This window comes from Acomys russatus, chromosome 22 (assembly GCF_903995435.1).
Source record: "Acomys russatus chromosome 22, mAcoRus1.1, whole genome shotgun sequence".
Lineage (NCBI taxonomy): Eukaryota > Metazoa > Chordata > Mammalia > Rodentia > Muridae > Acomys > Acomys russatus.
The window spans coordinates 52,675,697-52,698,691 of NC_067158.1; the positions used below are offsets into that span (position 1 = coordinate 52,675,697).

The following is a 22,995-nucleotide window of genomic DNA, read 5'->3' on the forward strand; positions in this document are numbered from 1 at the left end:
GGAGGGACTGTGTCCAGTCAGGAGACATAGGGACCCCATTAAGTCACAGCAGGGGCTGGAGCTGCCCCTCCCCTCTCTGGCTCAGCTCCTCACAGGCGTGTTACCATGTTTAAAGTTGTGGTACCATGCAGCCTCTGCAAGGGTCATGGGAGTTTCAGTGAGTCTCTGTAGCAGCTTTTCTGTTCCTTCCTGAGTCAGGAGCTCAGTGCCCATGGCCAAGTCCTTTCCTGCCTCGGCCCATTCCTGGTGTGCCACCACTTCTGATATCAGTATTGTTGTAGATGAACTTCTTAGACTCCCCCCAGTGAAACCCAGATGGGCCTGGCCTGCTGTGCTGGTTGTGAGCGGAGAATATGTCCAGAAGAGTCACTTGGTGAAGGGTCAGGTGAGGTGCCGTCCTGGATTTCCTTCCCTCTAAATGTGTTTTAACCAGCGGTTTCACACCTGAGGAAGAGTTTTCTCTGTGCTTTTTTACAATTCATAAAAGATGATTAGGCCTTCCTTGCTAACTGAGGAGTATGATAAAACAGGGGGAACCCTTGCTGCTGAAAAACAGAAGCATGCCTAGAATTTTTCCTGTAGCCACACTAGCCCGTCCGTCCAGTTTGAGACCAGACTCTGTCCTGTGGAAGTCAGTCCAACATCACAGCTTCAGTCTAGTAAATTCCTGCACCAGCAGCCCCACAGACTATCCCGAAGAGTGTGAGCCTCTGACCGTGTCAAGATCTCAACAGGAACTTGCTTTTGTTTGGTCGTTCTAAATATACCCTGGCTGATGCTTCGTGTCAGTTGTCAACAGACAGAATCGATGATCACTCAGAGCCAGAGCGGCCCGGGCTTGGCCTGTGCGGATAATCTTGGGAAGGCCTCTCTGTCTAAACTGTGAGCAAGAACGCTCCAAGGCAGGGGATCCTGGGCAGCATGAGGTGCGGAAGATGCCCTAAACACTGGTGTGCACACACTCACTGCCCTTTTCTGTCTTCGGACATAATGTGGCCAGCTGCTCCCAGTTCCTGCAGCCTTGACCTCCCTCCCATGATAGAGCATAGCTCAACTGTGATGTAAAGTAACTCCTTTCTCTCACGTTGCTTGTGTCGGAGACTTTTATCACAGCAACAGCAGCAGAAACTAAGATGCCCTATAACTGTGCAGCAATAGAACAAAGCGTGAGTGACGACACGAGTAAAGTGCAGTGCGTCTAAAGTCTTCTGCACTCTTCTTGCCCGTCAGCGTCTGCCAGCCACTGTTTGGCAACCATCTCCTCCCAACACCTCCAAAGACGTCTGGTGTTTAGATTTCAGTGTCAAGACTTGGCAGTATCCGGTTTACGCTGCCACCCTGAGATCCTGGGTGGTAGGTTGGCACAGCTGTTCACATGCAGAGCCGCGGGAGTAGTCTCAGCAGTCCCAGTGTTCACGCTGATGCTTCTGGAAGCTGAAGCACTTAGGAAAGAGCTCAAACAGCGCCATTAGCTGCCATTGCAAAGGGTTTCCTTGAGCAGCTGGATGTGCTGTGCACATTAGGAAGCACACTTCAGTGGGAGGACACACACACACACACACACACACACACACACACACACACACACACACACACACACACACACACACAGCCCAAAGGGGACATCTGGTGTCTTGCTGTGTCATTTTCCACCCCATGCCTTTGAGATAGTGCCTCTCTCTCTGAAGCTGGAGCTAGGCTAGTGGCCAGCAACCCTCCTGTCTCCACCCTCCCAGGGTGCTGGAATTACAGACATGCATATGACCACGCCCGGCTCTGTATGTGGATTCTGGGGGTTTGAACTCGGTTTTCTGTACTTTTGTGCAGCAAATGCTGTTACCCACTGAGCCACCGCCCCAGCCCACAGGAGTTCCCTTGTGCCCATTTGACAGTTTTATTTAACAGTCTTTTTTGGTCTGTGAAGGCAGGGTCTCCTTTAGGAGAGACTGAAAGGGCCTGCGATTCTCTACCTCATGGTAAATTATAAAATGTAGTTTACTAACGTCTCCTTATTCCAATGCATGTGTGCAAGGACTCCTCAGTTTCTCCTTACCCTTCTCTGGCGAGACTTTTCCAGACCCAGTGCTACAGTAGGGTTTGTTCTGCCTGGCTTGTTGCAGGAGAGACTTGGCCCTGGACTTTGATTTTATTATTCCCAAAGTCTAGACCAACATAGCAAACAGCTGGCAATGTTTTATCTGGAGTCACCAGGCTCTGAGTGAGCAGTGAGGTATGTCGGCCTGGCATGCCCTTGGATATATGTCACACAGGGCCAGGTCTGCCTTGGTGGCTCTCCCATGAGGCCTTCTGAGTGTGCTCTCTCTCCTCCCTGGTGCTGGGGGAACACTTTCTGACCATCTTCTGCTCATGGCTGCCACCCTAGCACTGGCTTCAAGAGAGTGGGAAATGCTGTTAATCCAAGTAGTCCGTTCTCTTTCTTAGGCTGTCTTCCCTTTTTCTTGATTTGCAGCCAGGAAGGAGGATAAGCTGTTTGTCTGGAACAAGTATTTCTTAGCTTGGGAGGTCAGGATCCCCACCCCCACCCCCTTTCTGTCTCTGTCTCTGTCTCTCTCTCTCTCTCTGTCTGTCTGTCTCTCTCTCTCTGTGTCTCTCTCTGTGTGTCTGTCTGTCTGTCTGTCCATCTCTCTCTCTCTCTCTCTCTCTCTCTCTCTCTCTCTCTCTCCTCCCACCTCTCTCCCTCTCTCTCTCTGTCCTCCTCGCGCCATCCTCTCTCTCCCTGCTTCCTTCTCTCTCGCAGCAGCTCTCCTCTCTCCTCTCCTCTCTCTCCTCTAGTTCTACCTGCAGGCCAGAAGAGGGCACCAGATCACATTATAGAAGGCTACAGGCCACCATGCGGCTGCTGGGAATTGAACTCAGGACCTTTGGTAGAGCAGACAGTGCTCTTAACCTCTGAGCCATCTCTCCAGCCCCCCTTTCTCTTTTAAAATCAAGTTGCCCAAAGAGCTTTGGCTTATGTGGCATGAATAGTCCTCTTCCCTTTTAAAAAGACTTATTTATTTACTTATTGGGTGAGCCCACATCTCATATGACAGTCAGAGAACAGCTTGGATGGGTCAGTTCTCTTTCAACCTTGTAGGTTCTGGCACTGAGCTCAGGTTGCCAGGCATGAAGGCCAGCTGAGCCACCTCACCATCCCACTATCTGTCAGGCGGGAGGATTCCTTCCACCTGGGAGCTGGGGAGGGGATGGGGGGGAAGGACGCTGCCCGACTCTGATAATCTAAGGAAAGTGTGCTCTTGGCCCATTCAGTACAGAAGCCGGAACTGGCTGTTGAGTCTTTGAAATGGGATGAGCCCAAATTACGATGCGCTGTCATTCACAAGAACCTACTGGAACACTATGACATATGACATATCAAAGTGCCTTGATGTTTTCGTATTGGTCACATATTAAGGTGTTAACATTGTATATGTTAGTTTAAACAAAACATTCAAATTAATCCCAGTAACTTTAAAATTACTGTGTATATACATGATATGTTCATGTGGGTAGGTGTGCCATGGTGCATGTATGGAAATCTGAGGACAGCTTTGTTTTGTGAGTCAGTTTTCTCCTTCCACCCTTGCATGGGTTCCAAGGATTGAGCTTGGTTCATCAGGCTTACAAACACTGGCAGTATCCCTTTACCCACTGAACCATCTTGTTGGCCCCACCTGAAGCTGTTAACTTTCCTTTATATCTTGCATGATAGTTGCATGCACCTGTTACTCAGAGCCCAGCAAAAGCACCTTGTCTGTTCTGTTCCTTTGTGCACATTCAGTGCTGTGCGTGGCCAGCACTAGGGCTCGGAGACCCCAGGAACCCTCACTCAGGGGCTGGGAACTGAGTGTGCCTAGCTCCAGATTAGTGAAAGGTGTGTCTGTTCTATGTGCACTGCTGCTTACTTCTCCCTAGCATTAGGGTGCTGCATACATGGAGTATTTGGAAAATAAAGGCATGTATTACCACACTCAGCAGCTTTCTTGGTTTTGATTGAAAAACAGACATTTACTAGACCTAAAGGTAGTTATAATTTCTTTCACCTAAATCACCACTTAAAAAAAAAAAAGTCACAAACTGGACACTGGGTGTGGTAGCACAGCCTTTAATCCCAGCACTCAGGAGGCAAAGGCAGGTGGATCTCTGTGAGATAGAGGTCAGCCTGATCTCCACAGAGAATTAGAGGCCAGCCTGGTCTACACAGCAAGTTCCAGGCCAGCCAGAGCTACAAACTAAGATCCAGTCTCAGAAACAAATAAAGTAAACACAATAAAACTTGGTAAGTTGCTGGGTTTTCATTGCAAATATTCCTGTAGGGCCCCCCAGCTGACCACATTCACAGAGCAGAAGGTGGTGCTAAAGACACACTGATGGTTAGGAAGTGTCACCTAAAGGTCTCGCCTCTTAACCCAAGTGTGCCTCTTGTATGCTACACGTGACGTGTGTTCTTTTCCCAGGGCGAACCTTTCCAACACATCCGTACTTCTCTGCACAGCTTGGAGCGGGTCAGCTGTCACTTTACAACATTCTGAAAGCCTACTCGCTCCTGGACCAGGAAGTGGGATACTGCCAAGGCCTCAGCTTTGTGGCAGGCATTTTGCTTCTTCATATGAGTGAGGAAGAAGCATTCAAGATGCTCAAGTTCCTGATGTTTGACATGGGGCTACGGAAACAGTATCGGCCAGACATGATTATTTTACAGGTACCAAGCACCCTGTGACGTAAATAGAAAGATGCTGAAGATGTGCATCCTCCGCCTCATGAGGATGTAGGTTCTTGCCCTCCGATAAATTGCTGCTGATAACTCACTGTGTTAGCCGTTGCTCTGTGTGCTTCCCATGAGGGCTCTCAGGATGATGCTGTTAATTGGCTCGGCCTGTAGACAGGAAAACCAAGGCTCGGATGACTATGAGCTTGTTCGTGGCACACAGCTTGCCATTGGCAGAGGTGGGACTTAAATCCAGGCCTGTCTGGCTCCAGGGCCTGACTTCCTATCCCTTCCCTTAGCCTCCCTGCAGTGTAACTGGTGCCTCCAAGCCTGTGATCTGCTCTGTCTTCTGCCTAGGACCCTTTCTCTGTCTCCTGTCATCCCGGGTTCAGCTCCTCTGTCATGCTTGGTATCACAGAAGTTCTTCCTGCCTCTGCTAACACTGGGTCCCCTCACTTCCACCCTAGACACACTGTTTCGTGCTCTTGTCTCATGCCTTCAGGACAACACATTTCCTGTCATAAATCACCCTAGTTGTTTACTGCCTACATTCTCGTGTTCTGGTTTCCTTAATGGGAGAAGTTTTGTTGAGTTATGCCTGTAGTTTCTAGTAGTGCCTGGAATGGACTAGAAACACTGTAAGTATTTGATGAGTGAACAAGTTCATCAAAAGAAAGGCAAGCTGGGCTTGATGCTGTACTCCTTGCTTGTAGGGGGTGGTAGCAGAAGACTCGAAAGCTGTAAGCTGTCCCAGCCTATCCAGTGAGTTTGGTCTGGGCTATATCGTGAGGCCCTGACTCAAAAACAAACCCCTGTAGCTCAGGGGTTGAGTGTTTTTTTTTTGTTTTGTTTTGTTTTCAACACATGGTGAAGCCTTTGGTTCTAACCCCAGCTTCCAGGCAGGAAGGGAGGAAGAAAAGGCAGGAGGAAAACCAGAAACAACAGTGTACCTAGCTTGTCAAGCACGTGATTGCTGCTTTCCAGAGGTGATGTGGGACTGTCCCTAAGCAGTGTTTAGCTGTAGGTGGGATATGTTCATTTGTTCATTTCCCAGGAGGATTCCATAAAACCTCAGGGCTTTAGAATGTACCGTTAGAGCCAAGGACTTCAGTTGAAAATACCAGTATGTTGGCGCAAACCTTTAATCCCAGCACTCAGGAGTCAAAGGCAGGTGGATCACTGTGAGTTCAAGGCCAGCCTGGTCTACAAAGCGAATCTAGGACAGCCAAGGCTACACAGAGAAACCCTGTCTTGAGAAGCCAAAAAAGAAAAAGAAAAGAAAGAAAATACCATACCAGTATGTATTAAAAGTCCATTTGGCTCTCCTGTAAGTTTGAACACAATCTCACAAAGGGAAGCCAGCCACTATAAGACTTGGCTCCCACAGTCGGGCTCTTCCTCCACCTCCTCCACTGTCTTTATAGTCACCATTGTGGAGCACTCCAACTTTATGGCACTTAGCATACACTACGGGCTTTCTCTGCTTCAGTGGCATTAGACTTGTAGATGCAGAGCCACGGTGGGCACTGAAGAAAATTTCCGGTCTAAGCCCTGAGAGGAGGCGTCTTTCATTTTCCCCACTTGCGGATGTTCTGTCCAACACAGAGCGTCTTGTCAGATTCTCGCCGTTCCCTGGGTTATCTTGTTTTTAGGTCCAGATGTGAGATCTCTGGGCTGCACAGAACTGGGTTAAGCTTCCTGCCTTTGGATTCCCTGAAAAAGCAACCTTTGACCCTAGAGGGAAACTTTAGCTTGGAAAGTTGTTCAGTTCATCTTAAGCACTTGTTGTTTTAAGTTGCCCAGAATCTGTGTGTTTCTGTGCTCTAAACCTAAAGAGATTAGACTCACCCTGCCCATGGAGTGCTTTGGGGAGTCCAGAGAGAACTGACTGTTAGATGCGGGCTTACTCTTGGAAACATGATAAAGGTGCCCTTGCTTCACTCCTAGCAGCAGCTTTTTGTTTCAAATTCCCCTTGGCTGCACTTTTCCTAAGAATGTGTATTTGTAAGGAAATTTTTTAGATGTTTGCTTAGGCAGACATTTAGGGTTCCTTAGCCACGGAGCACAAGGGGGTGATGTCGGAAGTGGAAGCAGACCCAGCATTAGCGTCCTGGGCCTCTTCCATGGACCTTGTGTGAGCCTGTTCCCCAGAAGCTCTGGTTGGATGCATTACTCAGAGGTCAGTGGATACCCTAAACCTAATACAGCATCGACGGGGCTAAGAATCCCCTCCCACCCCATGAGATGAGTAAGTCCATAGTCCCAGCCCCTGTGCGTGTGTGTTCCCACAGATCCAGATGTACCAGCTGTCACGGCTCCTCCATGACTACCACAGAGACCTCTACAACCACCTGGAAGAGCACGAGATCGGCCCCAGCCTCTACGCAGCACCTTGGTTTCTCACCGTGTTTGCCTCACAGTTCCCACTTGGCTTTGTAGCCAGAGTCTTTGGTAAGCTTCCTCCGTCTGTGGGCTAGCCAGCATTGTCCTGTCATTAAGCAACATTTATTGCTACTCGATGGTAGTTTGCTTGTTTTTTGTTGTTTTGTTTTAAGGTTTATTTATTTATTATTATTATATAAATGTTCTGCCTGCATGTACACCTGCAGGCCAGAGAGGGCATCAGATCACATTATAGATGGCTGTGAGCCAACCACATGGTTGGGAATTAAACTCAGGACCTCTGGAGGAGCAGTCAGTGCCCTTAACCTCTTAACCTCTGAGCCATTTCTCCAGCCCACTTGGTTTTTATAAGTGTATAGTCAGACTTGGTTTGGAGACGTTCAGGTCCTGGTTAACTTCTTATAACGCTGGGCCTGGCCTAGGAGTCCTCATCTTGTGAGTAGAGGTCAGATCCTGCTCCACACGGCCCTCCCATTAGTCACCTCTAATACTTACAAACATAATGAAATGCCATACTTTGAAGATTTATTTTTAGGACCAGAGAGGGTGTGTGAGTGTGCGTGCGTGCTTGCTTGTGTGCTTGTGCATGCATGTGGTAGCCAGAGGATGATGTGAGGCATCTTCCATGATCCCTTCCCACATTATTTTTTGAGAAAATGTCTCTCATTGATTGGCTGGCCAGTAAACCCAGACAACCTCCTGTCTCTACCTGTCCAGAACTAGGCAGAACTGTCCAGAACTTGTGCCATGATACCCTGCTTTTATGTGGGCACTAGGGTTCCCAACCCAATTTTTCATGCTTGTATGGCAAGTGCTTACCATCTCCTCAGCTCCGCACAGAGCATCTTACGGGCCTTTCAGAAGCATTGTGCGCATGCTGTTTGTATATACTTTGAAAAGACATGATTCTAAATTCTAAAAGTGCCAAAACTTGGTTTTGTGGGTTTTTTTTATTTATTTAAGTATATATGTGTGTGGCTGTGTGAGTGAATGTCCAAGAGGCCAGAAGATTACAGTATTTTTTGGAACTGTAGTTAGAGGTAGCGTGAACTGCCTGACATGGGTGCCAGGGCATTAACGTGGGTCCTCTGGAATAGCAGACCGCGCTCTTAACCTCTGAGCCAGCCAGCCATCCCTTAACACTTGTGTTTGAGTGTAAGTGAGCTGCCTTCCTTTCCCCTCGTCCCACAGCAGAGTGCGGCACTCTTAGCTTTGTCTCCTCCTATCTGTCCACAAGAACCTCTGGAGACTCTCCCTCTGTGGCAGGACTACGTTCTTCAAACCCTCATGATTGCTCCTGTACACTCTCCACAGGTTGACTGACTAAAGTCAGCTAGAGAGTAGACGTTGCCTCAGGCAGATTGTGAGATTTTATGACATTTAGACTATAGGGTTAAAAAAAGCCTCAAAACTGGCTACTTGCTGGTCAGTGGTGGTGCACGCCTTTAATCCCAGCACTTGGGAGGCAGAGGCAGGTGGATCCCAGTGAGTTTGAGGCCAGCCTGGTCTACAATGTGAGTTCAGGACAGCCAAGGCTACACAGAGAAACCCTGTCTCAAAAAACCAAAAAAAAGAAAAACCAAACAAACAGCTGGGTGCTTGCTATACTGATGAGTTACTGGATGTGTCTCTAGGTTTTGTTTCCTATACCTTGGAAGTGGGGGGAGAGGCCCCACCCTCACCCCACCCCTTCTATCTTAGTCCTTTAGCTCTGTGGGTCTTGTGAGGACTAAAACCAAGAGGGGGCAGGGAGAGCTGGTGGTTGATGGCCTGAAAACAGCTGAGAAGTTGCATTCCGTAGCTTCTGAGGGAAACTCTGCCAAGGGGGCTGGACTGACCACAGCCTCAGCTACAAGGAGTGAGCGGCACTCCTGTGGGGGGGGGGGTGCAAACTGAGAGAGGGGGAGAGAAGAGGAGAGGGAGACGGAGACAGAGAGGGAGGGGGAGAGAGGGAGAGAGGTCTGGCTCTAGGAGAGCAGTCTCAGGCCGCGTGGGCTGGGGAAGGACGTGGGAAAACAGCCTCTTCCCTGGAGATGAGTCTTTCTGCTGCAGAATCATTTGGAGCTCTGTGCAACACCATCTCATGACTTAAATTCTAATAATAAAAGCTGAAACCAGTTCGGGCAGGATGTTTTCCTCTGAAAGAGTGATGAGCCTTCGAGTTGTATATACAGTGTTCCCAAAGATGCCAATGTCTGCAAAATTCCTGGATCCCACAGCTCCCTGCTGCACTGGCAGGTTCCTGTCTGACTAAGCAGGGCTCCTGGGAGTGCAGGCAGGAAGCAGGGTCCCAAGGCAGGCTCTGTGCAGTGACGGCAGACTGGTGCTTTTGCATAGTCCATCTCAGCTGGTTCCACCTAAAAGGTAAATTTTTTCAAAGCCATTCCATTTATAACAGTGGTAACTAAAGCCTGTGTGTTGAGCGACATACTGGTCACATGTTCTTTCCTTTCAGGATCTTGAGTGTTTCTGGCCTGGGGCCCTTTTCATTATAGGCCTTTAAAACGGGATAAACCCTAAAGCACACGAACCTTAGTTGGTAATTCTCTGTTTCGCACATGAGTAGAAGATGCCCAGTTTGCAGGGTCAGCAAGATGACTCAGTGGCTAAGGGTTTTTGCTGCCCGACCTGATGGCATGAGTTCTGGTCCCTGAGCCCACGTGGTGGAAGGAGAGAACTGACCTTTCCATGCGTGCACGGCACACATACAAATACATTAAATTAATGAATTAATGCAAATTGATTTCTGGCTTGTACCAGCATAGCTCCCATATTAATTACTAAGTCACCATCAAAGAAGGCCATGCTGCTTGAGAGAACAGCTTCTGTAATTGTGTGTGCCTTGACCTCATGGGGCTCTCAGTGGTCTGTCCGGTACCACATGGTCTGGATATTTCTAGTGGAGCAGGGACCTTGCAGGAAATGCTTGCTCTCATGCGGAAGACACCTCTCAGGGGTTAAGAGCACGTCCTGTTCTTGCCCAAGTTCTGTGTCCAGCTCCCACGTCAGGCAACTCAAAACTGCTGATAATTCCAGTTCCAAAAGATTTGACGCCCTCTTCTGGCCCTCACAGGCATCTTGCACATACATGCATATACATGACATAACCCACACACAGGCACATAAATAGGAAGTAACGCTTGCTCTGTTCGCCTTCTGTCCACATGTGCCTTTGGGGGTCACAGGAGCTGGCTTTCCTGCTGGAGGAGGCGGGCTGCCGGGTTGGGCTCCTGCAGCCTTCTCTAGAATGCCCTGCTGAGGAGATGAAGATGAAATGGAGCCTAAAACTGAGGGTTTGGCTTGGCGAGGTGGCGCACACCTTTTCAGTCCCAGCACTTGGGAAGTAGAGGTGAGCAGATCTTCATGAGTTCAAGGCCAGCATCATCTACAAAGTGAATCCAGGGAGCCAGGACTATTACATAGAGAAACGCAGTCTCAAAAATACCAAACCAAAACCTGAGGGTTGACACAGGCACAGAAGCTTTAAGATGAAAATAGAGTAGGAAATGAGAGTTGTCCTATGGCCGGGAACCATCTTGTTTGGGTTGCTCTCAGCAAGTAGTATGCAGCGTGGTGGGTCAGCTGCACTTAAGGCTCCCTCCACTTCCTTCCTGCTTCTGAAGGGCTTGAAATGAAGGAAAGAGAAGAGTCTGGCAGCTGGGCCAGAGCTCGGCTGCACTGCAGGGTCCGGGCCTCCCCACCCACCCAGCAGTCCTCGCCTGCAGTGGCTTTCCAGCACAAGGCATCAGCATGCTTTTCCAAGGACAGTCACTGTTGCTTTTTTGTTGTCAATTCCTGGATACAAATGTCAGAGCATATGAAGATGAATAAAGTAGAAGTAGTCGGGCTGGCCATAGCAGGCTGGATTATAGGTGACATTTTTCACAGTTACTTAAAATTAGGTTTAGCCCGGCATGGTGGCGCACGCCTTTAATCCCAGCACTCAGGAGGCAGAGGCAGGCGGATCACTGGGAGTTGGAGGCCAGCCTGGTCTACAAAGCCGGTCCAGGACAGCCAAGGCTAACACAGAGAGACCCTGTTTCAAAAATAAAAAATAATAAAATAAAATTAGGTTTAAACTTCTTCAGAGTTTTTTAAAAAAATGCTATCATTTTGGGGTTTTTTTTTGTTTTTGTTTTTGTTTTGTTTTTTTTTTTACAAAAACATTTCTGTTTAAAATACACCCTGTAAGAGCTGGAAAGAAGGCTCAGCAGTGAAGAGGGCCCTTTAAAATTTTTTTTTTTTTTTTTTTTTTATGTGCATTGGTGTTTTGCTTATGTGTGTGTCTGTGAGGGTGTCAGATCTTGGAGTTATAGACAGTTGTGAGCTGCCGTGTGGTTGTTGGGAATTGAACCCGGGTCCTTTGGAAGAGCAGTCAGTGCTCTTAACCACTGAGCCACCTCTCCAGCCCCTTAATGCTCTTTAAAGGACCTGAGTTTAGTTTCCAGCACCCACATCAGGCAGCTTACAACCACCTGTAGCTCTGGCTTCATCGAATCTGATGCCCTTTTCTGGCCTCTGCAGGCAGACACACACACACACACACACACACACACACACACACACACTCTCTCTCTCTCTCTCTCTCTCTCTCTCTCTCTCTCTCTCTCTCTCTCTCTCTCTCTCTCTCTCTCTCTTGTACCGTTCTTCTCCACCTGCATTTTCTGCAGTGGTGAGATTTATATGTAGGTATGTATTCCACAAACTAGGCACATCACAGAATGCTCCAGTGACACTGCCTGGGTATGTAAATACTTCTAAGCTACTCAAATCTTAACACTTGCTGCCTCATCCTGCTGTGTAGATCCTACTGTATTATCATGAGAAAACACAGCAAGAACTGCAGAGTAGCCTAACTTACCCACCTTGAAACTCCTCAGACGGAGGAATGGTTCTCGGCTCATTATTATGATGACGTTCAGGCTGCATTTACAATTTTGTAGACCTGTTAAAGACTTTAAGCATCTTCTCAGTCCACCTTTTATTTCAAAATATAATTTTCTATCTGTAACAATCTTTCAGCTTTACTAGTTGAAAACATGTTGAGTAACGAGAGAGAGAGGTGGCTTAGGGCTTAAAGGCTTTTGTTACAGTCGTGAGGGCCAGAGTAACAAGCTGGGGCCCCCATACTTACCTGTAACCCCAGCCCTGAGTGTGACCAAGGCAGGAGGATCTCTGGAGCATGCTGGCTTCCAGCCTACACTGGAGAACATTAGCCTTGGGTGTGGAGAGAGACTCTGCCTCAGAGGAAATATGTGAGGAGTAAGAGAGGAGGACACCAATACCCTTTCTGACCTCCATGCATGCACACAGGGATAGATGCATGTGCGCGCGCATCCGCGCGTGTACACACACACACACACACACACACACACAGATAAAGCTGTTTGGGGGCATTCTTGTTTTGTTTTTGGTAATTCCTCTAGAGCATTCCCGGGGTGGGGGGGAATCATAAATAAAACTTTTGAAGCTCTCTTGAATTTAATTGATTTTCAGAGTAGAAAAATGTTTTATCTGAACCTGTGACAAAAGCCAAGTATTTATTTCTTATGTTGTGCAGTATTATCTTGACGCTCTGTCTGAAATAGCAGGCTCTTGAGAAGGAAACAAAATGTGTAACTGGGGCTTATATCCCCACCTTTCTGTCCCATGATGTGAGAGAAAATAGAATGGTGTTTCACCAGGAACAGGGTTTGATGCTGCATTTCTGTGTCTTTTCAGATATGATCTTCCTTCAGGGGTCAGAGGTCATATTTAAAGTGGCTTTAAGTCTCTTGGGGAGCCATAAGCCCTTGATCCTGCAGCACGAGAACCTGGAAACCATAGTGGACTTCATCAAGAGCACACTGCCCAACCTGGGCTTGGTGCAGATGGAGAAGACCATCAGTCAGGTACGGGCGCCATGGGCAAGCAGTGGTTTGTGTGTGTGTGTGTGGGTGGGTGGGTGTGGGTGGTGGGTGGGTGTGAGGGGTGTATGTGGTGTGTGTGTGTGTATGTGAGGTGTATGTGTGTGTGGTGTGTGAAGGGTGTGTGTGTGTGGTGTGTAGGGTGTGTGTGTGTGTGTGTGTATGTGTGGGGTGTGTGTGTGTGTGTGTGTGGTGTGCTCATGGTAAAAGGCACCAGGAAGCCGGGTGTGATCACATGCACAAATCGTCAGTAGTTCATTGCACAGAAGAGGTTTCCATTCTTGTCATTTGTTCTTCTGAATTGCATACATTTGTAGTGTATAGGATTTTGTGAAAATGAATGCTTTGGTTTTTTTTCCTCTCAGTGGTACTAATTGCAGTGTTCAGGAAGTGACTTTCTGTAATCAGTAAGAGATGCTTTTCCGGGGTCTGCGGTATGTCATATTCTTCTGCTGTTCTATTGTTGCTGTTGCTGGGAGGTTTTGGCATCTCAAGTTTCCAAATTCCGTTACTCTGAAACGGTGAGAGTTTTGGGTGATTTAGTTGGGAATTACAACTAGAGCATACCATGAATGGTGTGGGTTAGTGTGGAAGCCAAGTTCAGGTCTACAGAAAGATTGCTGACAATGAAGGATCAAGCTAGCTGGAGGGGTGTTCAGAGGCTGTGGGGCTGAGTTTTATATTAATTGGAGTTCTCTACAGGAGCAGAACCAATAGACCATATCATAATTATAAGAGGGAGCAATTAAATTGGCTTGCATGGTTGGAACCTAGGTAGTTTAGTTGCCATCTGCATACCATTGAATCAGAGAATCTATTAGCTGTTCAGTTCACAAAGCCAGAAGTCTCAGGAAAAACAGTGATGCAGTCGTAGTCCATGGCCAGGTCTGGAAGCCTCCTGGAGGTTTGTGTGTTGAAACCTGAAAGCCGAAGCAGGGAGTCTGGAGCCCATTGTTGGTGGTAGCAGCAATAGCCACACTTGCCCAGGAGGAATGAATGGGACTTGGCTGGCTTGCTGGCGCCAGCTGTTTTCTTCTTCTTCTTCTTCTTCTTCTTCTTCTTCTTCTTCTTCTTCTTCTTCTTCTTCTTCTTCTTCTTCTTCTGCTTCTTCTTCCTCTTTCTCTTCTTCCTCCTCTTCTTGCTCCTTCTCCTCTGCCTCCTTCTCTGCCGCGGCTGCCGCCACCGCTGCTGCCACCTTTGAATTCACTCATAGACCAGGCTGGCCTCATTGCAGACATCTGCCTGCCTCTGCCTCCTGAACGCTAGGATTAAAGCTTCCTCGTCCTCTTGCTTTTGTGTGACTGGGCCCCCAGCCTGTTGTGTGGCTTCCTCCCTGAGTTGTTCTCCATCCACAGACACACCCAGAGCCTTGCCCTACTAATCCCCTGGCATCTCTCAGCCTGGTCCCATTAACAAGCAAAATTAACTGTCACACAGCGAATGTGCTTCATCACTGGGTCACACTACAGAGTCAGCAGTCAGCTCTCCCAAGCTTAGAGCATGTTCTCCAGATGAAAACCTAGATGGACCACTTAAAGACAGAGGATGAAATGCAGCCTTTTTACAAAGTAAGCCTTTTTACAGTAAGTACTTACGGAAGGATCTCTGATCACTCACTACATAGCTCAGGACAGTCCAGGAAGGCCCGCATTGCAGCCAGTGCAGCCTCTGTGATTCTCATCAGCTCTTCTACCCTAGGAGTTAAATACTGGAAAAGGGCATAGATCTGGCCTGGGCAAAGGGAAGGCTTCCTGTTGCTAGCGACCTTACATCTCTGCACACGGCTCATGCCAGTGGTGAGGAGTTCCTGTGCCTCCTGCTCTTACCTGCCGGGCCCAGTTGCTCAGTATGGACGGACCACTTTGGTCTGTTGTCTATGTTTTGCCAAGTCCTAAGGAATCTATATAGACATAGGACTTCACGCAGTCATTGTCCAGTTCCCAAGGACAGAGTGGCTAGTTAGCTGGCCCATGCTCACTCTGCTGCAGGGTGTGGTTCCAGATGCAGCGCAGAGTGCTTCAGCAGCTGCCCACACCACGGATCTCTAGATCCTATTCGCATGTTAATACAGGATAAACTCTTGGTTCTTTTCATTTCTGATGCTTGCACTTATTTGCTCTCTTGTTACAGCTGTTGTTGAATACTTAGTGTCTGGAGTAAACCCAGAGAGTCTGGGCTGCCTAGGCTGGAGTGCTACTTCCTGCCTTGCCCCAGCTCCAAGGCAGGTCACTGGTCCCCCTCCTGAATAGACAGCCTCAAAGAACGGGGTAGCCAAAGATTTTTTTTCCCCTCTTCTGTTCTATGAAGAATTGTATTTACTGAGAGCACCAAGCACTCTAGCATGTATCAGTTATCCTTCAACATTGGAAGCTTAGGGTGTCCCAACATAGGCAGACAGCAGCTCTGTGTCTGTGTACCTAAGTTGGTTCAGGCAGCTGCTCTGACTGAAACTGGCATGCAGAACTCCCTGAGTCCTTAGCAGATGGGGCGGGGTAAGATTAGGCAGGCCCAGCACCCCATATTGCAGGGCCTGTGTGGGGGAGACCACAAGGTGCCTAGGTATTGCATGCTGGAGCTGACATACTTGCTTTCATCTGGGCCTAGAAGGGTGAGATGACTCTGGATGGCCAGCATTTCGTGTGGAGGCTTCATAGGTGGTGTTTTAAGTTTTTAGCTTTTAAGACGCTCAGAAGGCCTCTGCTGCAGCTACCGTGCCTTTGCAGCAGGTAAAGAGAGGGGTGAAGTAGCCATGGTACAGTAAAACATTTCAAAACCAGGCTGTACTTTGCTGGGCCACATGCCAGAGGCACAGGAGAAAGAACGCAGAGTATCCAGTGCCAGATGTGTTCAGATGTGTGAGGTCATGAGGGCGTGGGCTGGGTGCAATCGACATTTGGAGCACAGGTGTTCATTCCAGGAATAATCTTGACAGACAGCAGGTAAGAGTATAGGCAGCTTTCTGCCCTCCTTCTTGCTCATATTTCAGTCTGGAACCTGATCTCTGAGAACTCCTCCTCTTGAGAGTGCCTCCTCCTCCCCTCGAGAGCACTTAAGTCTTGAACAGAGACTAGAGAACAAGGCTGAAGCATGCAGCTTGATTATCAGTAACGTGAGGTACCCCCAGCGTCAAGCCTGGAAACCCACAGGGTGACAGAACGGCTATTGCATATGACAGAGCCTGCAGCCTCGCATATAGACAGCTCGTGGTGGGAGGGCAGTCCTCTCTGAGAGTATAACCCCATTTCATTAGATGCTCTTTGTGTCTATGTAAGCAGCTAGGACCCAGCTGGGCTCCTGGGTGAGAGTGTCTGGTACAGAGTTTCAGACAGAGCCAGAGCTTAGTTGGGTCATGCTGGGAGCAGCATCAGACAGAAGACCTAGGGTCTCTGGAGCCACTAACCTTCCTCGGTGTGGCCTTGTGCTCACCACAGTTGTTAGGTGCAGTCGTAAGCACCTGCTGACCCAGAAAGAGGGCCTTCTGGGACTGGTCAGCACAAACGGTGGGGGCCAGAGTTAGAGCCGGGTTACAGTGAGGGCTCTGTGGCTCCAAAGCCTTGATTCAGTTTGCTGCAGGAAAAGTCAAAGGGCTGCTCTCAGAGGCAGGCCTGTAGCCTCTCAGGTCTTTGCACTGTGGTCCCAGAGCAGCACTGTCAGCTCATGTAAGAAAGAACTTGTTAGAAAGGTGCAATTGGGGCCCCACCCAGACCTGCTGACTCAAGAATCTGCACGTTTACGAGCTCAGCAGGACCAGGAGGAAGCTGTGCCGTGAGCAGCACTAGTGAGAGGAGTTCCCTGTTGTACCTGACCTAGCTAGAAAGCAGTCTGTGTTCACAAAGCCCCTGTGTTCAGAGGAGGCTGTCGCAGCAGGGTGGCCCCTTGGCCTCTTCCCGGGACTACTGCAGTGGTTAAAGTAAGTAGTTTGTAACTTGAGGAGAAGTGTTTTACCACTGCCACATGTGGTGGTAATTCAAATGGGACTGACTTTTAGTTAGCTTTATTGTTGGTTTTAAACTGACTATAGACAGCGTGTCCCCTTTTTAGGGATACCCAGACAGACCGTTCCCACTACCCTAGTAGCCAAAGGGACTAAGAGACTGAGGGAAAGCCAAAAGTATGTGGCTAGTTCTACAAGCCACCAGTTAGTGCCTTCATTATCCCATGCCCAGAGCCTGCAAAGTAAAACACTGAGTCTGCAATAGCAAGTGAGCCAAGAACACAAGCATCCAAGGAGAGCTATCTAGCAGACACACATCTGGGGAAATATTTAGCTTCTTGCATAATTTAAATTTCTACATAGCATATAATGCCTTACCTGCTAGATTAACAAACCAACTTTTTAATACCAGTCTGCAGTGCCAAGGGCATGCAGCCCGTGGCATATCAGTGCATGCTGGTGGCACTCTGTCTCAATTGTTACTACACGGAGAGTGGTTTGCCAATAGGCATCACAAGCCAGTAAAACATCCAGACCCTTTGATGCCATAATCCCAACTATTGGAATTGGTCCAAAACACAGGGAAAGCCCTAAGTATAAGGAAGTTCTCTCAGAGTTGTCATTTGTAATAACCAAAAAAATGGAAATATCAAGATGTCCAGCATTTGCTGGATGGGGTGATAAGGCTGCAGTGTGCTGAGAAGCCATTTATACTGATGGTGATGAGAAACATGGCTGCACGTAAGACAGCCCATAGACATAACACTAAGCGAAAAAAGTGAGTGGAGTAGGATGTTTGATGCTAGTTAATGTTTACACTTTTAAAATGTGCTTATAATAGGAAAGATGAAAGTATAAAGATGACGGAAGCTGTATTGGTAATTTTTACTTTCCATGCTTCCTGCATTTTAGCTTTATTGCCTCAGCAATAAAACTGATGGCATGTCCTTTTGACAAAACACTGAACATAAGGAAATGAATAATTCTTGCTTTGACAAGCAGAAGAAAATGCTCTTTTGAGCATGAAAATTCTGGAGCTTTCTGAAAATCACAGAGAAGTGGAGACACAGGACAGTGAAGGCATGAGGTCCATATGTAAAGCTCAGGTGGCACCTGAGAAGGACCCAGAAGAAGGAAGACTGGCACTGGTCCCTGTCCACAGACAGGGATGGTCTGTGGAGTGCCATGCTCAGGGAAGCGCTTCGAGAAGGCTGGGGGGGGGGGGGGACTGTGCTTGTTCAAGAAGTGAACCCCTCCCGTTGCCTGCTGATTTTTCCCATTGACGCCTAGTGTCTAGTGTATCTCTTTTTAGTTCCTTGCCTGCTTCTCTGAGATGTCACTGTGGAGTCATGCTATAATCTTGGGCCTTCTTGCCTTTCTTTTTTGCTAAAACTGGCATCATCGGTCAGTCATTTGTGCCCTCTAAGTAAGTAAGAACAAGGGACCTTACTATCATTCCTTCACCCTTCATGTCCTTGCCCAAGCCATTGGCCGGAGAGTTGCTCGTGCCACTCGGGAAGCAGGGCTCTTGCCCTCACTCCCTGCCTCCTGGTTGTGGATACACTGCGACCAGCCACCTCAAACTCCTGCCATCCCGACTCAGAGCCAAAGTAACCCTGTTTGTGGAGCATCTTGTCACAGCAACAAGGAAAGTAACAGATATGAGCCTATGCTGAGTGGCTTCAGCCTATGGGGTTTCCTTACTGTCAGAGAAGGGACGGTGCCGTCTGTGTCACCTCACGCCTGCCCACTGCAGTCCTGTCGCTTCCTCACAAGGAGAAAAGTACAAGGCACGGCCGGCCACTTGAGTCACTTCTGCACTTTGGGGTTTTTCACACGGGTGGCTCTGTCATCACTGTCACTGTTATGGGAAGAGCGACAACTCAGGCATTGTTTCTGCTCACTCAGCCATGTGGGTGACGCTCGGGGTTGGCTCATTTCTGCATGTCTGTGTCAAGAGCACTTTTTCATTAACAGTTCCGTTACTTTGTCATCCTCGCAACTGTAAAAACCCAGCTGAGTCATAACTAAGACTTAGTGACTGTACAAAAATAGGACATGATTCTTTTGTCACCTTTTAACCTGTAATCATGAATTATAATCTGCAGAGAAAACTCAGAGGAACTAAATTTTTGAAAATCTTGTTTTGGTCTAATTTTTGTTTTGTTTGTTTACTTATATGTATGGATGTTTGGGTGTGTGTGTGTGTGTGTGTGTGTGCGCGTGCGTGCGTGCGTGCGTGCGTGCGTGCGTGCGTGCGTGCGTGCGTGCGTGCCAGAAGCAGCATCTGATCCCCCTGGCACTGGAGCTGCCATGTGGGTGCTCAAAATTAGACCTGGATCCTCTAGAATAGCAGCCAGTGCTTTGGACTGCTGCGCTGTCTCTCGAGCCCCTTGAAAGTCTTTTTTTTTTTTTTCTTTAAGAAACAGAGCATTGGATCCTATACTTAGTTTTCCTTTGGGCTTGTTTCTAGGTGTTTGTTATGCCCTGCCTATGTAAAACCATGACCTTCTCAGAGCTGAATTTCCTTATCGCTCCAGTGTATTAGCAACATGATGTTAAGCATGGAGAGATGACAGATACGCGTTGGCATGAGCGTGGCTACGGTGTATGGGGGAGGCTTGTATTAGCTTCTGAGCCTGTGACTTCTCTGTATCCGACAGGTGTTCGAGATGGACATCGCCAAACAGCTACAAGCCTATGAGGTTGAGTACCATGTGCTCCAAGAGGAACTTATTGACTCCTCTCCCCTCAGCGACAACCAAAGAATGGATAAACTGGAGAAAACCAACAGCAGCTTGCGCAAACAGAACCTCGACCTCCTGGAACAACTGCAGGTAGAGTATATTTGCAAAGCCGCTTCCTGGGCCTCCATGTGCAGTAGCTCATTAACTCAGCAAAGGCGGCAGCAGCAGGGCTTTCCCACGACCGCAGGACCTTTCCCACCCTGTGCTCTTTGTAGTTGCGATCAGAGGTGTCCCAGGAGAATCAGCCCTTTTATTAGGGAGCAGACAGAGTGTCCTTGCCGAGGTCAGACAGTCCAGGAGCTTTCTGAGAAGCTCTTTCTACACTTAGCTTTGCAGGAGGCAGGCGCGGAGACCAGCTTGGTCCCAGATGCTGAATGCCAACAATCGTGCTCTGAATAATGATCGTCTTAAGCTTCCATTGCCTGGGAGTGACACAGGCTAGGTCCTTGGAGGGCTGCTGAAGGAGGTGACACAGAAACCCATCCAACAAAATACACTATAACATATGATAGCTATTTATAAGTCTGGTACAAACACAACAACTTGTTTATTTGAGGGGTACAGTCCTTCTCCTCGAACCTTCCATCTTAGGTGGGTAGATGCAAACGAGGACACAGAACAGCAGTAATATAAACAGTACATGCAGAAGGAGGGGGGATGGGCTTTGGACTGTGCTGTCGTCGGTGTGACGGGAGCAGAGCGCAGACCCCACTGTGGAGTGCGGCTCCTTTGTCCGTCAGACGGTGGTGTATGATAGTGCGTCACTGTTGAGAAACTCTTGGAGGATAGTCTTAAATAGGTTGTTTATGGCATCTCTGGCCTTTGTAGAATATACTCTCCATCTTATCCGGTTCCAAACTTTCTCCATAGAAGCTGCCATTTTGCAAAGAAGAGTTTGTCCACGATTTGAGAAAGGTGGCCATTTGAGTACTCAGTCCCTGCCTCAGATGCCTTCCTTCCAGCAGGCCTTGACCACAGGAGATGCTGGTAGAGCCTTACTGTAGCGCACAAACCCAGAATGCTTCCTGACCCATCCTAACTGCCAGGCACCTCGGAAGCCATGCTGCTTAATTTGTCCTTACTCAAAATATGCCCAGGTGCACTCTTCCCTGGAAATCTCAGCTGTCACCTGAAGGGAAGTCGTAGGGGACAAAGAGCCTGCTCGGTCGCACAAGGGCACACTATGTAGCTGGTCATGTCCAGTGCCTTCAAGCCAGCAGTGGACCCAGCATAGACCTTGAAGAGAGCTCTTCCCACTGAGCTCACATTTGCATTTTTCAAAAAAGATTTATTTATTATGCATACAATATTGTGTCTGCATGTACACCTGCAGGGCAGAAGAGGGCACCAGATCTCATTATAGATGGTTGTGAGCCACCATGTGGTTTCTGGGAATTGAACTCAGGACCTCTGGAAGAGCGGACAGTGCTCTTAACCTCTGAGCCATCTCTCCAGCCCCTCACATTTGCATTTTGAAGCATTCAGCTTACAACATGCAGAAGTATGTGCTAGATTATTTACCTGGCTAAGGCCTATGTCCATATTTGGAGATTTGAAAGCAGTTATGCGTTGCTCCTATGTAAGGGAAGGGAGTTATGTGACACTGCTGAGAAGCAAGGGATCGTGGTCTGAGGTGCCTCCTGGATCACCCTCCTCTCTGGACCAAGGTGCTCTACACTTCTAGGAGAGTCTTATCGAGGGATGCAGGCTTTGCTAGTCTGCTGTAGTTACTGAGCCTGTGCTGTGCTGGGCAGGACGTTGCCCTTCCCAGACTTGCGGGCGTGGTTTGTGGGGTTGTGTGGCGAGGGCCTTGTGCTGGTTTACAGGTAGTTTTCCCATGATCCTCTCTGTAAGGAAGTATCCCATATGCATCTTATCCCTTTTGTATAAGAAGCTTTTCAATATGATCCAAAGGTACATAGTACAAACGACATTGTAGCTTGGTTCTGTTCATATAGTTTATGGACAAACCAAAGTGCTACTTATTATTTCTTAAACATTTAAGGAAATGTGGTGTGGCACAGAAGGAAGAGTAACATACAGCGATGCCTGTTTGCTCTCATGTGGAGATAGAAGGCTAGAGGGAGAAACTAAATAAGATGGCCTAACAGTAGATGTGCCGCTAGTGGGGCAGGGGAACAAGGAAGGGAAGATGGGGGTAGTTGGGAAGGTGAGAATAACCAGAACATACCTGTGTGCATGGAAATGACAGAGCGGAACCCATTAACACGGGTGCTTAATATGCATTAGTAACTGTGGAGCTCGGAAATTAGGCTGCAAAGACAGCTGTGGAAGTGACTCTCCTCCATTACTGTGAGCAAGTGCTATCGTCTCTGCAACTTTTAGCAGTGCCTAGCAAACTCTTAAATGGCTACCACTGGCCCCACATGCCTAAGGTGTGCACAAGCATGTAAGGGTCTGCCCAGAGAAGAGACTGTAGAAAGAGTAAAACTGGCCACAGCACACTGTTTGCAGTTACGTCGGATTGTGCTGTTGTTCAAAACACAGAACATTCAGCTATCGTTTTTGACTGTGTTGAGCTATGTTTATGATGTATTAAGTAGAAAAGCAAATTACCAAGCAAACTATGTGGTGGGCTTTTCTTTAAAAGCATTACTATACGTGTGTTCGTGAAAGACTATACACTAAAATAGTAGTAGTAACTGTTGCTGCGAGGTCGATCTCAGACAGCTTGTGCTGTTTTTCCACTATTTCTTTCTCCTGAGGAGACCTGCCATCTGTGCTGTTGTCAAAGAAGCTCACTACTATGCCGCGTGGGAAATGGTTAGTGCCCCTCAGAGCACAGAAATGGGCTGGCCCAGGCCTGGACAGTAGGTGGGATTTTAGAAATGAGAGGGCACCACTATGGACATGCAGCGGGCGTGCCCACCCCCTCTTGGAAGCTGCCCCGCCCACCCCTGTCCTCTTTTGACTGCAGCTGCAGCTAGGCACGGAGTCACAGGTTTTCTGTCTAGCATGAAGCTTGTCTTGTTCAAAAAAATGTTTTTTCCTGGTTTTGAAGATGAGGTGGGAAAATAGTACATCTATTTTCTCTAGCTCAAATAAATGGGACATGCAAAGGGGCTGGACTGGGCTGTTGAGGTAGGCCAGCCCTTAGTCCACAGAGTGCGGTAAGTACAGCTGGGAGCTGAGGGGCTGGCCAGAGAGTCCTGGAATACAAACTACAGTGTTGGACCTGCTTCGGTACTCTCAGTGGGCCCCTCGGGTCACTAGACCCTGCCAACCCTGAGATGGCCTGCCCTAGTGGACAGGACATAGGGACTATGGGTGATGACG

The 22,995-nt window shown here is 48.3% G+C and overlaps 1 protein-coding gene across 3 annotated transcripts in view; it reads left to right on the top strand.

Annotated features, from left to right (window-relative positions):
• The window catches only part of Tbc1d1 (TBC1 domain family member 1), a 195,835-nt gene that overhangs the window by 171,381 nt on the left and 1,459 nt on the right, over positions 1 to 22,995 (top strand). For all 3 annotated transcript variants that reach the window (XM_051165263.1, XM_051165264.1, XM_051165266.1), the window contains 4 exons: positions 4,458 to 4,702; positions 7,000 to 7,159; positions 12,833 to 13,002; positions 19,615 to 19,788. In XM_051165263.1, coding sequence (XP_051021220.1) covers positions 4,458 to 4,702; positions 7,000 to 7,159; positions 12,833 to 13,002; positions 19,615 to 19,788 — 749 coding nt within the window. The remainder of the gene's footprint in view (positions 1 to 4,457; positions 4,703 to 6,999; positions 7,160 to 12,832; positions 13,003 to 19,614; positions 19,789 to 22,995) is intronic.